The sequence below is a fragment of the Nematolebias whitei genome, chromosome 11 (assembly GCF_014905685.2).
Source record: "Nematolebias whitei isolate Nwh7 chromosome 11, NemWhi1, whole genome shotgun sequence".
In the NCBI taxonomy this organism is placed as follows: Eukaryota; Metazoa; Chordata; class Actinopteri; order Cyprinodontiformes; family Rivulidae; genus Nematolebias; species Nematolebias whitei.
In genome coordinates, this window is record NC_056508.1 from 46,143,131 (window position 1) to 46,169,493 (window position 26,363).

Consider the following 26,363-nt stretch of genomic DNA (forward strand, 5'->3'; position numbering starts at 1 on the left):
AAAAGATCTCGTAAAAAAAGTGTTATAGTGTTTAAAATGGGCAAAATATGTGAGTTTTTATTTTTTGCTTGTTGTTTTAATCACTTTTTTTATTACATTTATCTTTAAAATTTCCAGTCATTAATGTTTAATTAGTAATTTTTAATTTTACCCCCAAATTTTAAAATATACATGCATCACCTCGATGTGAACAATGGACTATCCGATTTTCTTTGTGACATTAAACACTCATTAGCGGGAACAAAAAAACCCCGATTTTACATAATCGAGTACGAAGTAACTGAAACAAGCAAAGGTTCTTTATATTTGCATTTATTAATAATTATTTTAAATAAAGAAGACTCGACTCCAGAGTGAATATCAACATGGAGCTGAAATAAATCAGGTAAGCTAACAAACATTAGAAATGTTTTGGCGAACGACAGTTGCTTGAGACCAAATGAATCTCAAAATGGCTTCATGCAGCTGTTGAATCTGCGGGTTATTTTCTATAGTGTTTTTAAATTAGAAAAACAGATACAATTTATTTATCTGTGAAGTCCAGTTTCTTATGGGGTCCACTGTCCAGGAAAATGGGGAGTGTGGTAAAGAGGTGAAGAAGAGAGTCCAGGCAGGATGGAGTGATGGAGAAAAGTTTCAGGAGAGATTTCAGACAAAAGGGTGTCAGCAAAGGTCAAAGTTTACAAGACAGTGGTGAGACCAGCTATGTTGTATGGTCTGGAGACAGAGACATGGACAAAAAGACAGGAGACAGAACTGGAAGTAGCTGAAATGAAGATGTTGAGGTTCTCTCCTTAAGTGACAAGGATGGAGAAGATGAGGAATGAGATCATCAGAGGTACAGCACAGGGTGAACAACTGGGAGATGATGTTAGAGAGGACACACTGAGATGGTTTGGACATGTCCAGAGGAGGGACAGTGGGTATATTGGCAGAAGGATGTTAGAAATGCAGCTGCCAGAAAAAGGACAAAGAGGAGATATGCAGTTAGAGAGGACATGGAGATAGTTGGAGCGAGGACAGAGTGAGATGGAGGAGGATGACTCACTGTGGCTACCCCTGAAGAGGGAAGAGCTGAAAGAAGAAGAAGACTTCATTATCAAGGTGAAGTCTTGTCTCCCTTTAACTCCAGTAAGAGCACTCCGGTCTACCAAACAGTTTCTCTCAGATGGTCCCAAATCCAAAATGAAGTCCAGAGGTGATCGGGCTTTTGCGGTTGCTGCTCCACTGTGGAACAGTTTACCATCATTTAAAGACCACTGAGGGGGCTGCGGTAGCTTGGTGGTCAGTGCCGTGGTCTTGTTATCCTGAGGTTGAGGGTTTGAGCCCAGGTTGCGTCAGGAAGAGCATTTGGTGTAAAACAATTGTCAAGTTTTTCACTTGAGTTCTCTCGCTGTGGCGACCCCTGAAGAAGGGAACAGCCAAAATAAACTTACTTTGAAAGACTGTTGAGACCAGTAGCGATTTTAGCCTCTTTTTGGGGGTGCTCAAGCACCCTTAAATTTTAACTCAGCACCCCTGAACATTTAAGAAACCATCATTAGGATTTGTAAGGAAAACCTTAGATTCACAAAAACATTGAATACATTTAGAATAAATACGGAATAAATGATGACTCTTAAACTGGCCCGTAAAATTTATGATTTTTTTGCACGAGTCGGATCCTCGACGCGACCTATCAGTCAATCCAGTAGGCTGGTCCGCAACTGACCAATTGGCAACCTCAATTTGTTCCAAAGTGAAATGCCCCTTACCTGCAGGAACTGGGGAGATGGGGTGGGGGCATGCATGAGAGAAGCAGAGCGCTACATCTGTGGTATCTTAGCTAGCATGTCTGTATTTTTAGCTAGCAGCCTGATTTTTAAGCAGTACAGGCAAAAGAGAGCACATTACACCAGTTTTGTCCTCACTGCACTGGTTACGGTTCACTTTCGAATCCATTTCAAAATACTCATGTATGTCTACAAATCACTGAACAGTCCCCCCCCCCCCCCCCCCCCCATCTCTCTGATCTGCTACAACCGTATGTCCCACCACGCTCCCTGAGGTCAGCGGACCAGTTGCTCCTCACAGTTCCAGGAACTCGTCTTAAGCGCAGAGGTGACAGGGCCTTCTCTGTAGCAGGACCAATACTTTGGAACGAGTTACCTCTGCTTGTCAGACAGGCCCCCCTCCCTCTCGGTTTTCAAGTCCCGTTTAAAAACTCACTACTATTCAGTAGCTTTCAACACCAGATGATCTGTGTTTTGATCCTGTATGCTCCACACAGGTTTGTCGTCATTATCTGCATCGTTTTTACGTCTATATTCTGATTTACCTCATTTTGTATTTTGCTTTGTGTGTTACTTGTTGTTTTGTCTGTACAGCACTTTGGTTGGCCTTGTCGCTGTTTTAAATGCTCTATAAATAAAATGGTATGGTACGGTATGGTATGGTATTGTTGCGGCGCACAATATTAAAAAAAATTCTGCTTTATTCAAAATAAACTTTATTCAAAATTTTCTGGGGGATGAATCCCAGACACCCCCTCCCCACCGATGTGTCCCCCCAAATACGTCTGATGCTAATGGCCACCGCGTTGTTCAAGCCAAGAGCCATTGTCAGCACTGGGGGCTAAGCCCCCCTAAAGATCATATTCTAGAATCGCCCCTGGTTGAGACTTTTTAATCTTTGCTCAAGACCATCTTTTTTCCCTGGCAGAGTTTGAGAACCAGTTAAAGCAGATTTTTCTTGTGTGTTGTATTTTATTATTAACTTTCTTGTGTTTCCTTAGCCACACAAGACATTTTCTTGTTCTTCTTTCTTGCTTTTATTTTAATTTGACTAAATTGTAAAGCACTTTGATCAGCTTGTGTTGTTTTTATGCACTATATAAATAAGTAGACATTGACATTAAATATGTTTAAAACTACAAATAAGTTTTTTCTGTCAATTCTTATTTTTTGAGGCCCTTCTCCTGGTTTGGGACCAGTAAAAGTGACACAAAACAGTCCCTCAAAGATGTTTTAGTGCGGTGGTTTATTTTAGACATGATCTTTTTTACGTTTATGTCCTGCCATGGATCAGACACCAGCAGTTTGCACAGACCTGATTAATTCAGGTTCTGGATGAGGTGGGGTGAGCATGTCCTGCTGGAGCGGGTCTGTCCGAGCTTTGGGACAGCACCACGGCATCACCCACTGCTGGATGGAAAGAACCAGACTTGCTTGCACTGCAGCCAAAGTTTCACAGCTTTCAAAGTCGCCAGATTGTCTCGCTTGTAGCTATTTTTTAAAATAATCACTAGACGGGATCTGGAAAACTTAACTAGCTAGCAGCTAATTTTAGCTTTAGATACTGCTTTTCTATTTCAGTTATTGTTTTGTATTTTAACTTTATCTGGTTAGCAAATTTTAGCTTTAGTAACTGATTCTCTTACTTTAGCAACTTTAGTTTATGTTAGTTATGGCTTTGTAAGTTTTAACTTCTGTAGTGTTTCCCATACCATTAACCAAGGAGGGCGCCCTGTCAACAGAACGATGTGCCTACACACATACTACTACAACTACTAGTACTACTACTACTACTACTACTACTACTACTACTATTACTACTATTTCTACTACTACTACTACTACTACTACTATTACTACTACTACTACTACTACTACTACTACTACTACCACCAGATGGGGAGAGAAGATTTTAGCAGTTCAGACCTAGCATTTGTACCGTAACGCTCTGCTACTGTTTGGCTAATTTTAGCTTTAGCAATTGGTTATCTACTTTTAGCTACTGTTTTGTAAGTTTTAACTTTAGCTTGTTTTCAGTTAATAACTTTAGCATCTGTTTCTGTTGCTTTTAGTTTTAGTTCTGTTCATTTTACCTTTTAAGAACTCAGTTTGAGCTTCTTCAGAAAGTTCTAGTTGTCATCACTTATATTTCTTTTTTTTATTTTTATTTTTTATTGTGACCGAAAGAACGAGATCTCGGATACAAGCGGCTGAAATGAGTTTTCTCCGCAGGGTGTCTGGGCTCTCCCTTAGAGACAGGGTGAGAAGCTTGGTCATCCGGGAGGGACTCAGAGTAGAGCTGCTGCTTCTCCACGTCAAGAGGAGCCAGTTGAGGTGGCTCGGGTATCTGGGTAGAGGCAGGTGTGTGCTTCACCTTTTTCCACACACATTTTGATGTTGTCAGTCTGAGTCAGACCAGCAACCTTCCGATCACAGGCTCACCTTCTCTAACCTCTGCGCCACCCCCCAAAAAAATTAAATCCATCCATCTATTTTCTTCTGCTTATCCGGGGTCAGGTCGCGGGGGTAGCAGCTAGGCCCAGACTTCCCTCTCCCCAGCGACTTGAGCCAGCTCCTCCGGGGGAATCCCGAGGTGTTCCCAGGCCAGCCGAGAAACGAGCTGATCTGAGCTGACCCGAACTTATCTGATCCGCACCATAACAGTAGAAAAGGGGCAATAGTCCCTCCAGGACTATTCATCCTACAGGTGTCCAGGAGGCATCCTAACCTTGCTTGCCCCACTCTGGACCCTTGAGCAAGGCCCTCAACCCCACCATCTGCTCCCCTGGATGCCCTAGATTTTTTATTTATTTAAACCTTTATTTTACCAGGAAAGAAATTCATTGAGATTATGAATCTCTTTTACAAGGATGTCTTGGGCAATGTGCAACGTTCAAACAACCCATTACATATAGCTAATAACAGTAACAGCATTAAAATATTTACAACAAAACATCTAGTAATAAGACGTAAAATACAATGCAAGTTTAAAAAATATCACAATTTAAGACACTTAAACATTACAGGTGCAAGATGTGACTAAAACCTCAAGATAGTTTTTGTTTAAAACCAGATATATAAATATAAACTTGTATAAATAAAGGTTGAATGAATGAATGAATAGGAATAAAAGACTCCAACCTCAACTTAAACTAGATCATTCCAAAACCATGGGTAAGACAAACTCATCTTTATGACTGTGCGCACAAAGGGTATCTTAAACCGCAGCCTGGCCCAGACTGTGGGTGTTCTAGAGTGAAATGAACTTGGATATATGATGGTAATTTTCTTAAAATGCTTTTGTATATGAGAATATACCAGTCATCTTTTGAATATTGAGTGAAGTAAGGATATATAAAGTACAGTGGTGAGTCCTAAAGGGTGAACCTATTATATATGTCAGAGCAGCAAATGGGCTCCAGTTTAGGAGGGAGGCAAATCTATAGATTGTCTCCGTAATCTAGCTGTGGTAAAAACAAACTTGTTACAAGCTGCTTACAGGAAGAAATGGAAAAACATTATTTCATTCTATACAAAAAACAGTAAATGTGAGCTTTTTATTAGAGCTGTAGTGTAGATGGCAGCTCCACAGAGCAGCTGGTCTGTGTCAGGAGGGGCTTCATGGGAGACCTGAAGAAGGGAGCAGCTAAAAGAAGGAAATAAAAACGTATATATTTTTATCATTGTCTTAATTACAGCTCTGTAATTAGTTTTTACTCTTGGATATAAAATATTAAAATAATTAAAAACACGTTTCTGTGTTGAAAACATTTATTGTTGGTCGTTTTTAATTGGCCCTTCACCAACAACGTACCCTGCTGTCGTCATCACGCAGTCGATGGGATGGGGTTACGTAGCCCACGGAGCAGTCCTCAAACCCCCGCCCCCCCTCCTCACTCGGATGCTGCAACCGAGCTCCCATGCTGCTCCTCCTCCTCTTCCTCCCCCTCCAAAGATGTCGCAGGAGCTTCAGTTCTTCTCCCAGCGACTTTAACAGTTGACGGAACCAGCAGCTGTCGGACTCACGGACCGGCCCGTGTCCCCTCCCAGCAGCGGAGGTGTCTAAATCCTCCCCCTCCCTCCCTCCATCCTCCTCCTCTCTCCCCCTCCCTCCTCAAACCACCGCAGAACTCCGCCGCCAGGTGACCGCGCCGGAGCGGGATCTTCATCAGCGCCGCCGTCCTTCATCCCTCCAGGCGACAGGAGCAGCCGCGTCCTCCTCCCTCACCCCGCGCCCTCTCCCCTCCACCCCCCCGCTGTATCCTCTCATCCGGTTCGGGACGTTCTCCGCTCTACGCACACGCAGATTAACGGGGGATTCTGCCTCCCCGCCCGCGCACTGATGCTGATGTCCTTGAGCTCGGCCTGCATGGTGAGTCCGCGCGTGCCTGCGTGCGTAACTCTTTTTTATCCCGGGCCCGTCTGTTAGCTGAGGGAGGCTGTGTGGGTCGGGGGGGTTCTGAGGGACTTGCAGAGAACGTGCACGGCCTAATGTTCTCCTCTCAGGCCCGAAACAGCCATCAGAACTGTCCACACACCAGCGCACGTTATGACAGTGTGAGGAAGAGTGTGTGTGCGTGTGCATGCGCGCGCGCATCCATCCCTCCGTGTCCTCTGTCAGTGCCAGCTAACATTTTCACTGAGGAGCACGCGCTGTTCTCCCCGTGCGTTTTACCTCCCGGTTGTTCCCGGGCATCAGTTGCGTCGGCGCACCTGCAGCGCTGATCCGAGCCGGGCCGGGCCGGGCTGAGCTGCGGGGGTGGCCGGAGGGACCTTGACGGGTCGCCGGGCAGCGCAGGGTGGGTGTGAGTCTGTCAGGGGGAGGCCCGCGGGCGCCGGGCCGGTAACCTTCAGGACACGGTGTCTCCACCGGCTCTTCATCTCTCGTGGCATTTTCAGAATGTCGGCTTTCATCGTGACTTCCTCTTGTTGCTGCTGGAGATGAGCTGAGGGCTGAAGCTCAGGCACGTCTGAAGGTGACCAGGAAAGGTCGTTTTATGTGTGACACCGTTGGGCCATTCCTGCACATAAATCAGAATGATGTGTTTGTGCTTTGGGTGGAGTTGTAGGAGGACACGGGACACTGAAGTGTGGCGGTGTCACTTGTTTCTGCATCATGACGGTGCTGCTTTAATGGGCTGCACAGTGATGCAGATATCCTCTCCCTGCCAGCAGCCCACCTTTAATGGCTTTATCCACTGGCTGTGTCGAATTCTGCCTGTGCTTTTCCCACTGGGCTTTACAGAAGCGTGTGAGTGGCGCCAAGCCAGCGGTGGCGTCCGCAGCCACACATGAAGGCCTGGCCAGAGGTGACCCTTCCAACATGCCAGAAGTCAGGACCGCAGGTGCACAGGTGGACCTCAGACCAGACTACACTAAATACTGATGTTGATGCGCTCAGGTGTGCTGCATGTTACGTGAACGCATCTCTGCGCACCAACTTGTTCAGTCACGTGCGCTCAGATGTGGATCTTTGTTGGCTCTGTTGCCTGATCCAGCGCACGGAGTCGCCAGCCTGCTGGCCTAGAATCAGATCCCTCGAGGAGCATCTCCTCTGCGTCTTCCCCATCTTTGTGCTGTTCTCAACGTCCTTGTTGCCGTGATAAAACAGAAACCTCCAGAGGGTGAAGAGCGGCCGCTTTCCATTAAAAAGGAAATAAAAATAACCAAATTACTCCAACCCTGAGGGACAGAACACGAACAAGCAGGGCCAGCATTCAGAAGGAATGGGCAGGCTGCTGACCTTTTGTCTGACTCTTTTCATGTTCAAACGCTCCCCCAGCCAGGACAGCAGCCCCCTCTCCTCCTTCTACCTCATTCTGAAAGTGCTTTGGTGTATGACACAGTTGTGTGTGTCATGGCAGAGATCATAAAATTCATGTCTCTGGGCAGGAGTGGTTGGGTCTTTGTGTGTGTTTCATTGGTGATGCTTCCTGTGGCTTTAGCTTTGTGAGCGTGAGGAATGCGTAACTAACTGAGTAATAGTTATTTTTGCCTTATATATAATGCACATGTACACGCATGCTTGTGCGTGCTGTTCCCGTCAAAGTTCTGAGACAAGCAGAACGACGGACTCGGAGTAGTTGGGAGGATGAGCAGAGCCCTTTTCTTTGCATGAGTCTTATAATATCAGACAGAATCGGTGAGTAAGAAATCAGGCTGGTAAGAAAAAGCACGACTGGCTGAGTAAATAAATTATTACAGTAACAGGAAACAGACGGGGAGACAAAAGGTGCTGAAAGAGGAGGGTCAAAAGGAGTGAAAATGAACAATCCTTAAATCTTAATGGATCATAGACGGAAGAGCAAGAAGTAAGAGAAGATGGAGAGCAAGCAGGAGCTTCAAAAGAAGCTGGAACCGGGTGACTCAGTCAGAAACAACTCTCAGAAAGCATGGCAGGGCCGAGAGGAGACGGGAGGGAGAAGATGCAAGAGGCAGGGGGAGCTGAGGGAGAGTTCAGAGGAGGGAGAAGAAAAGGAATTACTGATGAGCTTCTGCTTCTTTTCTCTTTCTTGCTCATCCTTACGTAAAATACCCTGACAGGGAAAAATCTGAATGCGCTGTGCCGTGTGTGATGCTGAGAATATTTACAGCTGATGCTAATTGCTCACGTGGGATGAAGCTTCATCGGAGCAGCTGAAGCTGCTGCTGAACCCGAGCACTATCAGTGTTAGGTTTATTTAACTCATTAGTTTCAGGGTTAGATTTATATGTAGGTTCAGATTAGGGGGAAGTGGTTTTCAGCAGCTTCAACAACACTTTGAGTTTCAATTCTTAGAAGACTCCTTTATTAAATAATCACACAATCAGTTCATGCGGACGTGGGTCAAATAAACGCTCATTTAAACGAGTGTAGCCTAAAGGAACAGGCGGAGAGCAGATTTTATTCCTCTTGATATCAACAAACAAGAAAACACATCTTTGTATTCTCTGTATTAGAACTTAAGTGTGTTGTGTACCGTAATGTAACATATTCTTTAATTATAACAAACTGCTTTACTGCTGAAAATCCTCAGTGGAGAAAAACAAAAACAGTCCGTATAAAGATAATGTTAGGAAGAAAAATGAGGATTTTGAAAACATGAACAGAGAAAGAAAGCCTGAAAAAATCGACCAGAATTCAGTTTTTATGGTGTTTATTCACCCAAAAAGGACTAAAGAAGTCAAATCTGTTGTAATGATTTAGAAGAGTTTTAAGCTCAACTTTAGATTTAAAAACTGTTTACTTCTTACATTTCAGATACTCTTGTTCCTCCTTCAAGGCGAGGGCCACGGAGGAGGAATGAGATCGCTGCAGTTTGTTTTAGGAGGTTTGGACAAAAGTTTCATGAAAGTTGGTGCACGCAGACAAATAAACTTTTACATTTGAGCCGCACGCTTCAGAGGAACTCTCCAAGAGATTTGGTTTGATTTTTGGAGCTCTTCAAATAAATCTCGTTTCTGATTTAAATGTGCTCATTACAAATTATGAAATCAAACGAAAATATTTATCCGGAACTATATATATCAAATGGAGCCGTTTGAAACCATTCAGTTGTTTTCCAGATATGTTGATGGGAAATTCTGAAATGCAGGCGTTCACTCAGTTTAAATAAAACACTTTTATTTGCACACTTTTCTCAGTAAATGTGAAAATTATAAGATTTCCCCATCCCTAAGGTGTCTTGTCGCCATTGTTGACCCTTTTTCAGCCATTTTGGCTGTTTCTGTAGATGAACAAAGGAGCTTAAGTGGCATCAGGTCACAAATTTTGCTTACAAATTTTCTAATTTAAGAAAAAATTAATAATATGAGTACAAAAAAATGTGGGGATTTTGTTTCTTTATAATCGAGCCATTTACACGTTTCTTCGTTTTTGTGTGGTGGGGGTCACTGATGCCCGGTCTTCATGACCTTTCAATGTGTAGCTCTAAAGTGGTTGTGGACAGGGTTTTATGTTTAAAAATGTTTAAAAAATATTTAAAATTTAAACAGTTTGCATTTGTCACTTTTTAAATTATACTGCCTTTGTCCGCTCTTATTCTTAACAGAAGTTTTTTTTATTTATTTCTTTCAGAAGTTGAAACTATAGTCTTGTTATTTAAAAAAAACAGTGGAGCATTTTTGCCAGAACCTGGACTGAATATTGAACTTCTGCTTCTCTGTATCAATTTATAGTTTTATTTAGAATATAATATGTCAGTATTGTGTTTACATATTTGTAGTGCAAAAACAAATCAATGAATTCAGGTTGAAATATCACATGTGTAATTTTGCTTCAGGGCTATAAAAACATATTTGTGTGAAATTTCTAACATATTTAGATTAGGTCGCCTTTTTGTTTTTAATGTCTTTATTGAACCCTGCTTCACGTTCCTCCTAAATATAATTTTATTAAATATGTTTTTTTACGTCATTTCTGTATGCCTTATTTTGTCTTTAAACATTGTTTTCAAAGTTACGTTATTCTTACAAAACTATAGTTTTATTTTTGTTATTTGGGGCTTTTTTTTTTTGTTTTGCTTTTGATCGGTAAAACATTTTGAAATGCGTCTCTGCTACATAAATAAAGTTGAGTGAGATCGATAGAACAGAGCGGTAATGGTTCTGTCTCTCTCCTAGGTCCTGGTGGTGCCGCAGTAGCTACCTCTGAACTGGATCTGGATCTGCTTCCTGTCTGCGATTTATCAGCCGCCTTTGCCCCTCTCTCCTCTTTCCATCCGTCCATCATCGAGCTCCTTATTCCCGTCGGCACGTCCGTTAGCCTGTCCGTCCATGGACTGGCCGTGACCCTGGAGGGAGGGGGACAGACGCGAGGAAAGAGTGGAGTCACAGAGGAGACGGGGAGGGGGGGAAGAAAGCTGGATACATTCAGACCTCTCGCTTCTGAAGTGATCCTGTTCGCTGCCCTTCATCCTCCTCACCCTCCTTCCCTGCCTCCCTCTGTTATGGAGATTTAAAGGCGCAGTGGGAGGTTAGGCCAAAATAGCAAAGAGAAGAAAAAAAACTGTTGCCCCTTCATTGCCCTTAAAAAGGAGTCTGGATGCATAATTTCCATCACATTTTTAGATAAAAAATTAAGAGCACATGAACAACCCTTCACCTACCAAACGAAGGAGGACCTGAGCAGACTACAGAAAGAAAGGAGGACCAAAAGAGAAGAGTAAGAAACTTCCTGAAATGTCAACGACCGCGACGATGGGTGAAATGGCAAACAGCGCTGTGGAGTTTTATCCCAAAGGGACTCGGGGCAGGGGTGGAGGAGGAGGAAGGGCAGATGGCAGCATTTCATTGGGAGACTTTGGGGTCACGGTGAAGGAGCTCAGGGAGCTGATGGAGCTCCGAGGTGCTGACGCCCTACAGAAGATCCAAGACAGCTACAGAGACACAGAAGGCCTCTGTCAGAGACTACAGTCCAGCACCACTGATGGTGAGCATGCATGGGGTTTACAAATGGCTGGGTTAAATAGAAAGTGAGGGTGAATGAATGAATAAGAAACCTAGTTAGATGATTTAGTGAGTGAACAGATGGATGAGCACATGCATGAATGGCTTGCTGCATGGGTGGTTTTGTGCTGAATGACAGCACGGAAGGATGGAGGGGCTTTTACTTTGAGCTGGAGCCGCACATGTACACCACTGCTACAACTGTGTCCAAGTAATCTAATCTCTGGTATCATCGTTTGGCTCAAATAAATGGCACAGATTGAAAACAGACTGAAAATGGCCAATAATGTCATTTTAGAAGGCAGTGTTTGGTTGAGTTGCATGGATGGATGGACTGATTGATGAGTGGATGATGAGATTATGGCGGGTGAATGACCGGAAAGCTGATAGAAAAAAAATCGTAAACTGGTGAATAAAATAAAAGTGCGTTACTGGAGGACTAACAAAACATTGTGCGTGGAACAAGAACGGGTGCATTACTTCAATTTCTAGAGTGTTCTGAGTTAGATGAAGGTGGGATCGAGGTGGACAGGGCTGTACAAATGACCAGGCTCAGCAGGTTAACATCTACAGTAGACCAGCCGAAGAAAGACCACAGCATCTCTGGCATATGCAAAGCCTTCACACAACTTCATTTCTGCAGGAACACACTTTTATCTGATTTGTTTTAATGATGGAGGAGGATTTATACCGGTAGTTTTGATTTACAACCCTAGTTGGTAAAAGTTATGATAGTGTAAAATATAAATAAATAAAGGTTGAATGAATTTGGTTTCAATAGTTTATTTATAAAGCACCAAGTCACAACAAAAGTTGTCTCAGAACACTGTACAAAAACATTCACATAAATAAACAGCTAATTAATAAAAGTTCTCTAGCTAAGGAAACAGCAGTTGTGTTGAATCTTCACTTCATCACAGTCTCCCATCCTGAGCGAACACAAAGGAGACAGTGGAAAGAAAAAACTCCCTTTTAACAGGAAGAAACCTCAAACAGAACCAGGCTCAGGACGAGCGGCCCGTCTGCTTTGACTGGCTGGGTTTGAGAGGAACAGGAAGTAGAAACAGACACAGGCATGACAGGTCCAGGTGAAGTTTCAATAGGAGGAAAGACAAAAACACGTTAAGATAGAAATAATTACAAATACAAACAGGTAGAGTACAGCAAGTAAAGACAGCAGCAGAGAGAGGACATGAGGTCAGGTTGTCCTCCAGCAGTCTAAGCCTATAGCAGAATAACTAAGGGATAGCTCAAGAAACCCAAGCCAACACTAACTGTAGGATTTATCAAAACGGAAAGACTTAAGTCTAATCTTAAAAGTAGAAAATGTGTCAGCCTCACAGACAGAAACTGGAAGTTGGTTCCACAAGAGAGGAGCCTGAAAACTGGAAGATCTTCCTCCCATTCTACTTTTGGAAACTCTTAAGAACCAAAAGTAAACCTGCAGTCTGAAGCAAAGTAAATAAAAAGAGATTTCAATTATTTACAAACGTCAGTAACTCATGCCTTATTTACAATTTAACATAGTAAACCTATCAAATGTTAAGTGTACCTTTTTTAACAAGATAGTTTAGATTTCATGGTAAAAACATGCCTCCAACAGGTTGGCATGGGGCAACAAGAGGTTTTGAAAGTAAGTAGTTGGAAAAATAATAATAACTGGAGGAGCATTTTGTAGCAAATTAGATTAAATAACGTCAGGACTGGCCTGGGTATAAAAATAAAATTTTAGGGAAGCTGAAACTCAGAAATAAAGATGGGCAGAGGTTCACCAGCTAAAGCTTAATAAAAATGGACGAGTCAAAATGAACTGTTGTATGAAAACTGACAAATTCACTTGAGAAATGTCACATGGGTGTTTTCAGCACAGTTTAAAAGCTTGCCTCTCTTATGGTGTAGAGGTGCCTCTGGCATGGACAGCTTATACATCTGGAAATGAACCATCAATGCAAAAAAGTGTGTACAGGTTTTATAACATCTGCTCCCGACTGGCAAAAAAAAAAAATCCATCAAGGTAGATCCAGGCCTGTTGAACAGCTGGAGTCCTCCATCAGGCCAGAATGGAACATCGTTCCCTACAAAAACTCCAACGACTGGTCTCCTCAGGTCCTAGACGTTTACAGACTGTTATTAAAAGAAGAGGAGATGCATCACAGAGGAAACATGGATATGGAACAACTTCATGCTGCCATATAATTAGAAACTACCCCCCCCCCCCCCCCAAAAAACAAAAACAAAACAAAACAACAACAAGCAACAAAAAAACATATGCTTGCTATGTTTCACTGCCAATAAAATATGGGTTTATGGATTTTCTGAGTTGTACAATCAACATTGCTTACTGATATCTTTAGTCTTAAAATGTAACATTGCTGCGGTAAATAAACTTATCTTTAAAGTTTATTTCTTGTTGAAAATTTAAAGTCTCGATTAACTCAAAAACAATTACAGTCCATCTTGCAGCATATTGCAGCTACAGTATATACCAAAGTATGGCCTAGCTATACATCAATGTGATTGTCAGGCATATGAAGAGGCAAACTGTCATTTAAACTGGCGGTCATTCAACAGGGTAGGAACGTAGACCAACCGGTAAACAGTGAGCAATACTGCAGACGCTGCACCACTTTGACTGTTGATCTCACGCTCCATTCTTCTCTCACTCATGAACAAAACCCAAAGATACTTGAACTCCTCCACTTCAGGCAGAACATCAATCCCTACCTGGCGAGGGCAATTCACCCTTTTCTGACTGAGGACCATGGCCTCGGATTTGGAGGTGCTGATCCTCATCTGAGCAGTTTCACACTCGGCTGTGAACCGCTCCAGTGAAAGCTGAAGATCATGGCACAATGATGCCAACAGGACCACATCATCTGCAAAGAGCACAGATGGAATCCTGAGGCCATCGAACTGGACTCCCTCCACCCCCTGGCTGCACCGAGAAGTTCTGTCCATGAAAGTTACAAACAGAATGGGTGACAACGGGCAGCCCTGTTGGAGTCTAACTTCTACCATGAAGGGGTCCAACTTACTGCCGGCAACGCGAACCAAACTCTTGCACCGCTTGTAAATGGCCCGTGGAAACAGGTCCCCAATCCCATACTTGCCAAGCAGCCCCCACATTGTACCTCAAGGAACATGGTCGAATGATGAATTTGTAATAATGGTGACAGCAACGACTCAACAAACTTCAGCCTCCAAAATTCCCATCCTCACCTAGGGCCACAAAATCTGTGTAGTGACCGAAAGACCGAGATTATGAATACAGGCGGTTGAAATGTTTTCTCCACAGGGTAGCTGGAGTCTTTTTTTAGAGATAGGGTGAGAAGCTCAGTTACCTGGAAGAGATTCGGAGTAGAGCCACTTCTCCTCCACATCAAAAGGAGCTAGTTGAGGTGGTTCACGTATCTTTTTCATTCAACCTTTATTTAGACAGGTAAATCCCATTGAGCCTAGAGGACTCATTTACAAGAGAGACCTGAAAATCTAGTAAGGATGCCTCCTGGACGCCTCCCTAAGGAGGTGCTCTGGGCATGTGGAAGACCCTGGGCACGCTGTAGAGACTATGTTGTCCTGGGTAATGCCTTGGGGTCCTCCCAGAAGAGCTGGAAGAGGTGGCTGTGCAAAGAGATTTCTGGGCCTTCCTGCTCAAGCTGCTGCCCCCACGACCCGACTTTGGAAAAAGCAGAAGATAATGGACGGATCATGTAATCATAATCTATTCAGATTACCTATTTACCTAATTGTCCTATTCATTTGTGTAAAAATACAGTGAAATTGACTGTGAAATAATTCTTTTTAGTCAATTTTTACATTTTAAATTGACCAACTCATCCATACGTAATGGCTGTTTAATGACTTCTCTTGGTGCACCTCTGCTTTAATCTGGAGTTCAGATGTGTAGAGATTTACTGACACAAACTATTTATCTTGAAGCTTTATGCCTTCTGTTGGACCAACCACATTTCAGTGAGCGTATATTGACGTTTACGTCATGGATTTAGTTGTAAAGCCAGACGCTACATCACTCCTGTGTCCACATTTTGATTTTAAATCGAAGAACCTAACTACAGTGCCCAGTTTATCAAACCCACTGTTTTTGTTTTCAGTAACTGAGTTTTTTGTGGTTATATTTGCTGTGTGTCAGTTCGTGCATTCAAGGGCCAAAAGGTTAAAAAGATCGAGAACTATGGATTTGGTTTTCAAAAGTGAGTATTTCTTTATATTTCACCTAAAGGAGCAAGACTTTTAAATAATCTTTTAAAGCGGTCTTGATCAGTAGTTCTCGGGGATTTCTGAAGGTCATTTAGAGTTTTTCTTTGGACATTTGCTGTTTTGCCGCTTATTTTCTCTTCAGTAATTGACCGTTTTCAGAGGAACGTTTGTTAAGCCACTTAACTCTGGCCTATAAATCCTTCAGACATAAAAAGGCTTTCAATCTCAGCGGATGAACCAGAGTAGTTTTAAATGGGATCTAAAACTCAGTTTGACAAACATAAAATAATGTGTTAGCGCCAATGAGGTGATTTCCAAAGAGCTATTGAAAACTTTGCAAGATGAATTGAAGGATGATACAGTTCTCAGGTCCTGGGTCATGTCTTTGGTGGTTTTATTTTTTTGTACTTCTTTAAGACACAATTTTCAGATATTGTGCCATTTGTTCAGATAAGCAAAGGCTGTTAATGTCTAAAGTAAATAAAAAAGGATCTTCAGAAGATGCTTAATCAGAACTGTTGTTCAAGACCAAAATAAAAGTTTACAAACCAGTTTGACTTATTGGAAGCCAATTAAGTTAAAATTAAAAGCAAAATAACTAGTTTAAAGTTTTTGTACACCACTTTAAATACATTTTCTTTGGGCTTTTAGGATTGTGCATTTCTGGTTTGTGGCCGATACGATATGCATCTTGATACAAAGCCAACAATATGATTCATAAAGGTACTTGGGCTGCAGTAACTAATATAGTGTGAAATTATTTAATTACAAAACAATGTGACTCAGCATTTCTTTATGGGATGTGATTGAAAACGAGTTTGATTTAACACATTCAGTTTCAGTGCGTTATATAATACAACAAAGCAAGAGATGGGTCTCAAATCAGTTATTGACACTAATTATTTACTACCCAATGAAGAATAGCTACTTACAAACGTGTCTTATTTTTAAATTACAAAACACTATCAAAAAACCCAAATCACATTGTAAGAAATAGCCTAATACACAAAAATGAGCCTTAGTGCTAAATCTGTAAACCTGCCAGTAGCAGATGTGTTTAAAACAGTAATTCTGCAGTGAGTGAGCAGCAAAATGTCTCTTTTATGTTAAAAATAATAAAACATGAGTGGCCTGTCGCAATAAACAATAAATCAATTAATCGCATGATAAATGAAAATTGGCAGCACGGTGGCGCAACTGGTAGAGCTGCTGCCTCTCAGCAAGCAGGTCTCTGGTTCAAATCCCGGTCCGGGGACCTTTCTGGGTGGAGTTTGCATGTTCTCTCCGTGCATGCGTGGGTTTTCTCCGGGTGCTCCGGTTTCCTCCCACAGACCAAAAACATGCATGTTAGGCTGATTGGTAACTCTAAATTGTCCCTAGGTGTGAGTGAGAGAATGAATGATTGTTTGTCTCTGTGTGGCCCTGTGATGGACTTGCGACCCGTCCAGGGTGTACCCCGCCCCTCGCACAGTGATTGCTGGACATGGGCATCGGCGACCCCCGTGACCCAAAATGGAACAAACGGGTAAAGATAATGGATGGACGGATAAATGAAAATTATCGACCTCATTTTCATTTATCGACTTTATTGTTTCTTCGTGTCTCTCTCTTTCTACTGAAGACACTGGATGACAAAAGGTTCAACTCTGGTTCTCGTCACTGACACCCCCCCCCCTTCTCTTTTCTCTTTAAAATCTGTTTTAACTGTCAAAAATCACGTTTTTGGATCGTTAAATGCAGCTAAGCTGAGAAGCTAAGCTACGAGCTAAGCTAGCAGGCCGACCTCGGGAAAAACCTCCGTCTTATCGAAGCTCCAAAATTCACAGTTGAAACCCGTGCCTTCATGCAAAAAGTTGTTTTTCTCTGCAAAAAGAAATTGAGAACTTGTTAATGTTTTTTTTTTATTAAAAGCTTTGTGTGAAATATGCTATGCTAAAAAGCTCAAACCTCATCAAGCGTCCACGATTTTGAGAACCGAATAAAGGAAGACAGCCCCTGTCAAGTCAAGGGGCCTCCCTCCCATTTTTCTTAAAGAGACGTGCTGCTCGCTCCCTCACTATCCATCCTTCGGTTCAAACAGTCTTATACTGCCTCCGGTGGTCGAAAAGGTACTACATGCAAAACAAATTAACCAACATTTCTTTTTAGATTTGACAATAATTACTTAATTATTGTCAGATTTCAAACAATATTATCGTTTATCTCAATAATGTCTAAGAGAATATTAATCGCCCAGCAAAATTTGCTATCGTGACAGACCTATGAGTTAACTGTTTTAGCTTGAAGCACATTTTTAGTGTTTGTTGCTGTTTACGCCGGTGCTGCTGAAGTTCTCCTGAACTGCAGGTGTGGCTAAAGAGAAAAACAGGAAGTGCGGCCAATCGAAGAACCGCCCGCTCTAGGAAACACAGATAAGGAGTTTGTTCTCTGATGGCTGTGTAGGAACAAACCTGCTGCTAACTTTAAATTATTAAACATATCAGATTTTATTGGTATAAAGACCTAAGAAACTGATACATCTAGATTTAATCCCAAAACTGCATTGGCGCACGGCTGCTCTTCAGATGTAGTCACATCTGCTTATCGATACAAATCTGTTAATTTTTACATCCCTAGTTTTCAGCAATCGATCAGAGAAAAATACACCTATCACAGATTTATGACAATTTATTGAGCAGTTATCAGTTGTTTATATACACATCAATAAATGATTAGTAGCAGAGCTGAAAGTAACACAGACAAACGTTTCTAATCAATCACACATTTTAATACGATCACACCGTTCAAAGCTTTTTAATGATTTGTCGAGGTTGAATTTGTAGTCCTTTAGTATGTTTAGTCTGATTATGTGCTGGACTTGTGCACACTGAGATGTTCCTCCAACAGGGGTGTGGTACCACGCTACGCCCACTCCTTCAACTTGTTTGTAACCTAGCAACACAACAGCAGCGAGAAGTTGGCTCCGAAAGAAGGATGACTGAGAACTGTGAGATGGAGAGAAAAGAGAGGGTGAATGAGGGGAAGAGTTTTCAACTATTGGCCAAGTCTATGAGGAAAAGTGTGAGTGCTGGTGTTGAGTTGCAGTACGTCTGTGTTGAGTGTTGCTAATTTGATACTGTGAGCTGGTCAGGAGTCGGTGCAGCAGGTCGCAACAAACCAACACAAACACACACAGCCTTGTGCGTCTGCAGATGTCCGTTTGAACCAGAGTTGGCACACGAATGGTGCTCTCAGATAACTCGGAGCGTCGTCTTTTGCTCTGTGCTGATTCACAAATCACACATGGTGTCATGTGACGTGACAAAGCAGCAAACGCAGATCAGAACGTCGCTCCGAGCCCACTGCTCGAAAACTGTCTGCTCAAAGTTGCTGCTCATAAGTCAGAGATCAGGACTTGTTTTCTGCTTGAGAGTTGAGGCGATCGGCAACAAAAGCTGCAGCCTGTTCTTCGTGTTAGCACAATGAAACTGATCACGAGGCTGGAAATAGCAAACCAGGTGGTGAAATATGGATGTACACAACACCACACGTGAACATGTTATGATGCAGTCGGCACTGAACATCGTCTGTGATGTGATACGCCGAGCAGGATGGGGTCTTAGCCATTACACATTCTCTGGCTCATAGACGCTCCAGCACTGCAGTGTGAACCCATTATATCCACGTCTTAAAGGCAGAACAGAGCAGGAACAGAAATGTGAACGAGAGAGCCAAAGACTGTATGTGTTGGGGGAGAGAGAAAGCCGAGGGGTGAGGAGGGAGAGCTCAAACGGCTTGCCGCATTGTCAAGGACACATCAAGGGGAGATTGAGGGAGAGGGAGAAAAAGAGGAGGAGGGCTGTGGAAGAGGACGAGGAGGAAGGAAAGAAAAGAGGGGAGGAGGCTAATGAAAAGAGGAAACAGCTCTGTGTGATTACTCAGCATTAAGGTCACCTGTTTTCTGTCTGCTTCGCCTTGGCCTGAACCCTGTTGATCCTCTGCATCGCTGCGAGCCACACATGACTCCCTGCAGCAAGCAGGTTTGGACCAGGACGCAAAGACAGGCGTCGGCTTCAGCCAACCGCAGCATGCAGATTTCATCCCCCTGATGCTGGCAGCCAATCAAAAAAAAATTAAAAATAAAAAATTTAAGAAAAGCTCTGCTCAAAATCTACCACAGTGGAGGGTTGACATCACCTGTTGCTGGGCAGAAACCTGTTAGACACCGGAAGCTCTGGACCTGATATCCTGGTCACCATGGAAACTGGTGAGGCTGAAGGGATGCAGGAGACAGATTTTAAAGGGAGAACGGAAACTTTTAACAAACTTTAAAAATATTATTGTTTATATCAACATGGTGTTTATTTCACCCTCGATGTTCTTAAAGGGGAAAATAAAACAACTGCAAGTAAATCAATGAAAAGAAAACGATTCGTCAAGTAAAATTTACATTGTTCTTTAACATCTCCAAGTGAAACTTTAGAATAAAGTAGACCTCTGTTTTTTATCATTTGGTAGGTTTGAGAGGTGCCTGTTTGTTCTGGCAGAGCCATGCTTTAAAAATAAACACTTGTTGCATCTTTGAACAGTCAGATCATATTTAGTCAGTTTACAGTTTATTTCTTACGCAAAGAAAGGAGACAAACCATCATGTTTGGCTCAGTGATGGAACCAAAATTCAAAAAGTAAAAAAAATAAATTAACTAATTTATTTACTCAACAACAAAGAGCTGACATGTCAGCAGATATACTAGTAAACAATAACAACAAAAACACTAGAAAACTCTAAAAGCTGTTGAGGACTCCAAGGGAAAAAGCATAAATGTGTGTAAAAGCAAAATGCACGGATCCAAAGGAGAAAAATGACTGGTTTTAAAAGGAAACTAACGAGGGAGAACGGACAACACGTGGGGAGAGACGATGAGGATGAGGTGAGAGTGGGACGAGCAGACGTTGAACTACACGAGGGAAAAGATGCTGGAGAAACAAAACCACAGAAAACGAAATAAATAACAACTAGACTGACTGTGACACTAACGTGATAATTACTTAATAATGTAAACCTGGAACCTTTCAGATAATCTGTGAATCGTGAAAATTTCACTGACTTATTTAAAACCGATAGAACAGACTCCTGCTGTGAATGTGTGTGTTAACAAGTGTATTTTGTTTTTCTCACTTTTGGCATTTCACTTAGAATTTTTTTAATTTCCTCCCTGCTCCAAATAAACAACTTATCGTCTGATCTTTCAGGTCTCAGTGGCGACCCAACAGACCTGGAGCGCCGATGCCAAACTTTTGGCTGCAATTTTATCCCTCCGAAGAAGCCCAAGACCTTCCTGGAACTAGTGTGGGAGGCTTTGCAGGACGTCACCCTCATCATCCTGGAGGTCGCCGCCATCATTTCACTTGGCCTCTCTTTTTACCAGCCTCCTGGGAAGGAAAGCGAAGGTAAGGATGCAGGCAGAGGGTGCTGGGTGCAGCTGGTTTGATGGGATGTTGGGAGCAGTAAAGGTGGGAAATGGAGGGAATTTTTAGCGGAGATATTAAAGCCTGTTTTATATAAAAGGCTTTTACAGTTTGCTTAAAGTTTTTAGATGGGAGAACAACTCATAAATGCTGCACAGAATGACATTTGATATTGTAAATTAAATTCTTCTGCAGCAAGAATTTTCTGAGAAAATAGTTAATAGTTATTGACTGGGTGGTGGGAGTCAGCTATACGCAGCTGGAAGGAAAGTGTGAGCAGCCAGCTGCCGTGCAAAGTGGTCAAAAAGATCCATCGTGTCCCTATTTATTCACAGTGGCAGTTTGAGAGGCTCCACGTGAGACACTTCAGTTGGTAAATGTGTTTTATTAAAAGGAAAAATAAAGTGTGGCCACTTTTGAAACCCCAAGATCAGCACTCACAGACAATTGACCTCGTTGGTTCAGAGAACTGAAGCATTTTTTTTCCATGTCATAGTAAAAAAAAAATCAATAAAACTCAAATGCCATTGATATTCGTTCAATTTTAAATCAAACATAAAAAGTAAAGTAGTTTTCCAATATCGGTAGACATTAAAACAAAACGAGAGGGTAAAAATCAGGCAGTATTTTTTGTTTTTTCATTATATGTGATTTCATTTTTTCAACTTTAAATAATACAGAACAAAGAAGAATGTATTATTAAATAATAATGTTTTTATTTTTGAAAGATATTATTGATTATTTTGGTGATCAAAACAAGAGCAAATGAAAAAGGACAAATAAAAATAAGACAATTTGCTTTGTATTCATTCAGCATCATCACCACAGTTAAACAGTTTTAACCTGGTGAATGAAATCGCTGCTCGAGACTTTGTAGACATTTTATTTTGATAGGGAGGACTGAATAGGGCAGTATTTTCCACAATAAATAATTAATGCTTCTCAGAAAAACAATTATCAGTACATGTGACCGTGAGTTTATAAAGGCAGCTTAATGACGCCACATCAAAAGACAAGTGTTCCTTCTTTGTTTCATCTGGTTTAATTTTTAATGTAGGCTGAGAACAGAGTGTCACACTGCATGCTTTCAGCCATGCACAAATAAAATGCAGGGAAGTATTTTTTTTAATTGTCATAAAGGACATAAAAATATAACCAGCAGGGCTGCTTTTGGGGACGGGAGTTAAAATGTCCTTTTTGATTTTTATTCTATAAACAAATCTTTCTCATTGGCTGTCCATGGAGTTTATAAACACTTGCTCAGTGCCGTGCATCAGTTTTCTTTATTTGTTTCCAAGCAGAAAGACTCTCTTGTTATAGTTTTTGTAAAATTGGTCTTTAGGAATGTTCTGAAGGCCTTTGGGGTTTCTGTTTGGACATGGTTGCTTTTTAAAGGTACTACTCATTGCAAACTATGAAATCATACAAAAAGGTTATCTTGAACTATATGAAACGTTGCTGTTTGAAAGAGTTTACACAAGTAGTTTTTCAGATTTATTGACATACGATTCTGAAATTTTCTTCACGAGCGAGGGAAGAATGGATCGTGAAGTTGACAGACAAATCGGTGCAGCTTCAGCAGTATTGCAGACTCTGTGCCGGTCCGTTCTGGTGAAGATGGAGCTGAACTGCAAGGAGAAGCTTTCTGTTTACCGATTGGTCTACAGTCCTAAACTCACCTATGGTCAAGAAGTTTAGGTAGTGACTGAAATAATGAGATCACAGATCCAGGTGGTCAAAATGAGTTTATTTTGCAGCGTAGCTGGGCTGTCCCTTAAAGATGGGGTGTGAAGTTTAGTTATCAAAGAGAAACTCTGAATATAGCCGCTGCTCCTCTACATCCAGAGGAGCCAGCTGAGGTGGTTCAGACATCTGGTACAGATGCCCCCTGGATGCCTCCTTAGGGAGGTGTTCCAGGCATGTCCATCTGGGAGGAGACCTTGGGTAAGACCCAGGACACGCTGGAGAGACTGTGTCTCTCAGCTGTCCTGGAAACACCTTGGAAGGGGCCTCCCTGCTCAATCTGCTGCCCTCGAGACCTGACTGCTGAAAAAGCAGGAGAAAATGGGCGGGCTTGATGAAAACTTTTGCACAATTCAAAATCCAACAATGAGCCAGGACAAAACAAACAAACTTGGAAAACAAGGCAGGGGAAAGAACAAAAACACCTGTAAACGTTCAACGAAAAGTCAAAACCAATGTAAAGGAAATAAATCCAACAGAAGAAACAAGCTGTTAATGGAGCTGATGATGCTCCAGCAGCGTTCAGTGAACGTCGGGATGTTTGGTGTGAAAACGTGTAAAAAGTGTCACTTGTAGTCTCCCATTGTGACTTGGCAGCCCTATGCAAATTCACAAACAACACGTTAATAAACATATTCTTCAGATCAATTTCAAACCATTTCTGTAGTTTACAGAGAACAGTTCTCCTCCTGATGGTCCAATTACAGCTAATTTAAATTTTAATCACAATTTATCGGAGTCAGGTATCGATTTTATGTCTCAAAAAACACTTTGTTGAGTTTTGGTTCAACAAATTAGCTTTATAAATGGAAAATGGTAAACTCCTGTCCCCTTGGTTCACGTGATCTTAACTTTCACTATGATTTTATGGAAATAACAAGAAAACTAAAAATGAAAACAAAAGCATAAAGGAAAAGAGCAAAGGTTTTTCCCCATGAAGTGTCCTGATAGACAGGATGTCGTCTGAGAAAATATTGAGCAGTGCGATAAAATCAGTGACTGTCAAATGTTTTATTTCTCTGAGCTTTGAACTGAACAAGGTTATTTTTCAAAGGTTTCTCAAGCACTGATCACCATCGGATTGTTTGTACGAGTGAATTTCTGCTTTAAACGGATCTGAGAGACTTTTAGGACAAACCTTCTTGTCTTCATTCAGAGTCTGTTTCAGCCACAGAGTGTCCAATCGCTTCATGGAGCTTTAAGGAGGAGATGTGAAACAACAAGCTACAGAAAGCCCTTCAGCCACTTTAATTTTACCTCTGATAAATATTTGCACAAATAAATATCAGAATCACAGCATACACACCATCTTTAACCTACAGGATTATTAGTTTTATCAGAAAGAACCCTAATTATAAACCCTAATTAACCCTAATTTATACCAATAAAAAGTTTAAAGTAGTAAAGGCCTGCCTAAATAGTAAAAGTAGCTAAAGGTCAGCTAAAAGTAGCAAAGACTATATTAAAAGCGGCAAAACGTTAACTAAAGCTACTGTAATGTAGTGCAAGGTAGACCAGCAGCTAAAAGGAGCAAAAAGCTTGCTAAATATTACTCTGTAACAAATGGCAAGCTTGAAGCTAACAGTAGCAAAAAGCTGGCTAGAAGATAAAAATAGCAAATGGCTGGCTACAAATTGTAAATGTAGCAAAAGGCTAGCTATATGCTCAAAATAGCAACAAGCTAGCTAAAAGCTAAAGTAGTAATAGGGTAAGTAAAAGCTAAATCTTGCAATAGGCTTGTTAGATTTTAAAGAAGTGAAAGGCTTGCTAAAAGATACTTTAAATGAAACAAAAGGCTGGGTAGAAGCTAAAAGTTCCAAAAGGCTAGCTAAAAGTAGCAAAATGATCGAAGCTTAAAGTAGCAATGTGCTACGTAAAAGCTAAAAGTAGCAGAATGGTAGTTTAAAAACTAAAAGTCACATAAGAAGACAGAAATAGAGCAAAATGCACAAAGAGAAGAATGTTTTGAAAAGTGAACTACGGTAGTTCATTTTGGTAACTTAACACAAATTCTGTCAGTTTGAGTCTGAACTTCAGCTACACGACTTATGTAAATCTTCGATTGAATCTGTTTCATTTCTCCAGCGTGCGGGAATGTGAGCGCGGGAGCAGAGGATGAAGGGGAGGCCGATGCCGGCTGGATCGAGGGCGCCGCCATCTTGCTATCTGTCGTGTGTGTCGTCCTGGTGACGGCGTTCAACGACTGGTCCAAAGAAAAACAGTTCCGGGGTCTGCAGAGTCGAATCGAGCAGGAGCAGAAGTTCACTGTGGTGCGGAAAGGCAACGTCATTCAGATCCCCGTGGCTGACATGGTGGTGGGAGACATGGCTCAGGTCAAATACGGTAATTAATGACATACTCACACAAACCGTGACTGCATTTATCATTTCTTCTACTTTAAATAAAAATGATAAAAAGTATATTACATGATTTTATATGAAAAATCTTATAGATAAGGTTTAAAATGTAAGAAAGTTAGTCTTAGTTATTATTCTGGTTTAATAAATATGACAATTACTGGTAGCTCCCACTGTTTTTTGGCTCCTTTTGATACTTTTATTTAAAATAAATTCACATTTTGAATTAATTGTTCATCACTTTTACATTTAATTTGTGTTAACTTTCATTTTTTAGGACATTGACTTGCGTAAAAAAAAAAAGAAATAAAAAGAAACTAGAGAAATTGCATTTCCAGCGAAAATGCAGTGTGGATGCTTATTGCTGAAGAACTTGCTGAAAAACAGCTGAAATTAGCTAAAAACATGCTGAAATGTGTCTGCAATTGAAGAACAAGCCTAAGTTAGCAAAAGAAAGCAAAAAGAACACAGTTGCTGAGTTAGGTTTAAATAAGCAGAAATGAGCACAAAAAATAGGAAATTAATTAAAACAGCTGAATCTAGCAAAAAAGAAAAAATAGCTGAAAAGTAGCTGAAAAAACAGAAAGAAGCTTAAAATATGAAAAGGAAGTAAAAGTAGCTAAACCAGCCACTAGGTAGCACAAGCCAGTGTATCTCTTGTTCCAGTCCTAAACCCAGGTAAATGGTGAGGGTTGTGTCAGGAAGGACATCTGACGTAAAACACTTTTGCCAAAACTATAATGCGAGTTCATCGAAGTGAAACCATACCGGATCGGTCGAGGCCCGGGTTAACAACGACCACCACCAGTGCTGTTGACAAACAGGGTGCCGGTGGAAATTGTTCTACTGTTTGTCAAAGACCACGAGGAGGGAAACGTGTCAGGAGTCAGAGGGAGGAGAGGAAAGTCAAGAATGCAGGACTGAGGGTTGCAAATGTGGGGACAATGACAGGCAAAGGTAGAGAGCTGGCTGACATGATGCAGAGAAGGAAGGTAGATGTTTTATGTGTCCAAGAGACCAAGTGGAAGGGCAGCAAGGCTCGCAGCATTGGAGCAGGGTTCAAACTGTTTTACCATGGTGGGGATAGAAAGAGAAATGGAGTAGGGGTGGTCCTGAAGGAGGAATTGGCAAAGAATGTAGTAGAGGTGAAAAGAGTGTCAGATAGGGTGATGTGTCTGAAGGTAGAAGTAGAAGGTCTGATGCTAAATGTTGTCAGTGATTATGCTCCACAGGTTGGTTGTGATGTGGAGGAGAAAGATACATTTTGGAAAGATCTGGATGAAGTGATAGAGAGTATTCCCAGGGAGGAGAGAGTGGTTATTGGAGCAGACCTAAATGGACATGTTGGTGAAGGAAACAGAGGGGATGAGGAAGTGATGGGTAGGTTTGGTGTCAAGGA

At 41.7% G+C, this 26,363-nt stretch overlaps 1 protein-coding gene across 1 annotated transcript in view; it reads left to right on the forward strand.

Moving 5' to 3' along the window:
• The first annotated feature begins 5,713 nt into the window (after nucleotides 1–5,713).
• The window catches only part of atp2b3b (ATPase plasma membrane Ca2+ transporting 3b), a 67,805-nt gene continuing 47,155 nt past the window's right edge, over nucleotides 5,714–26,363 (forward strand). Inside the window, exons 1-4 of the mRNA XM_037685052.1 lie at nucleotides 5,714–6,144; nucleotides 10,374–11,181; nucleotides 20,649–20,846; nucleotides 24,693–24,950. Of these exons, the coding sequence (XP_037540980.1) occupies nucleotides 10,932–11,181; nucleotides 20,649–20,846; nucleotides 24,693–24,950 (706 nt within the window). The 5' untranslated portion in view covers nucleotides 5,714–6,144; nucleotides 10,374–10,931. The remainder of the gene's footprint in view (nucleotides 6,145–10,373; nucleotides 11,182–20,648; nucleotides 20,847–24,692; nucleotides 24,951–26,363) is intronic.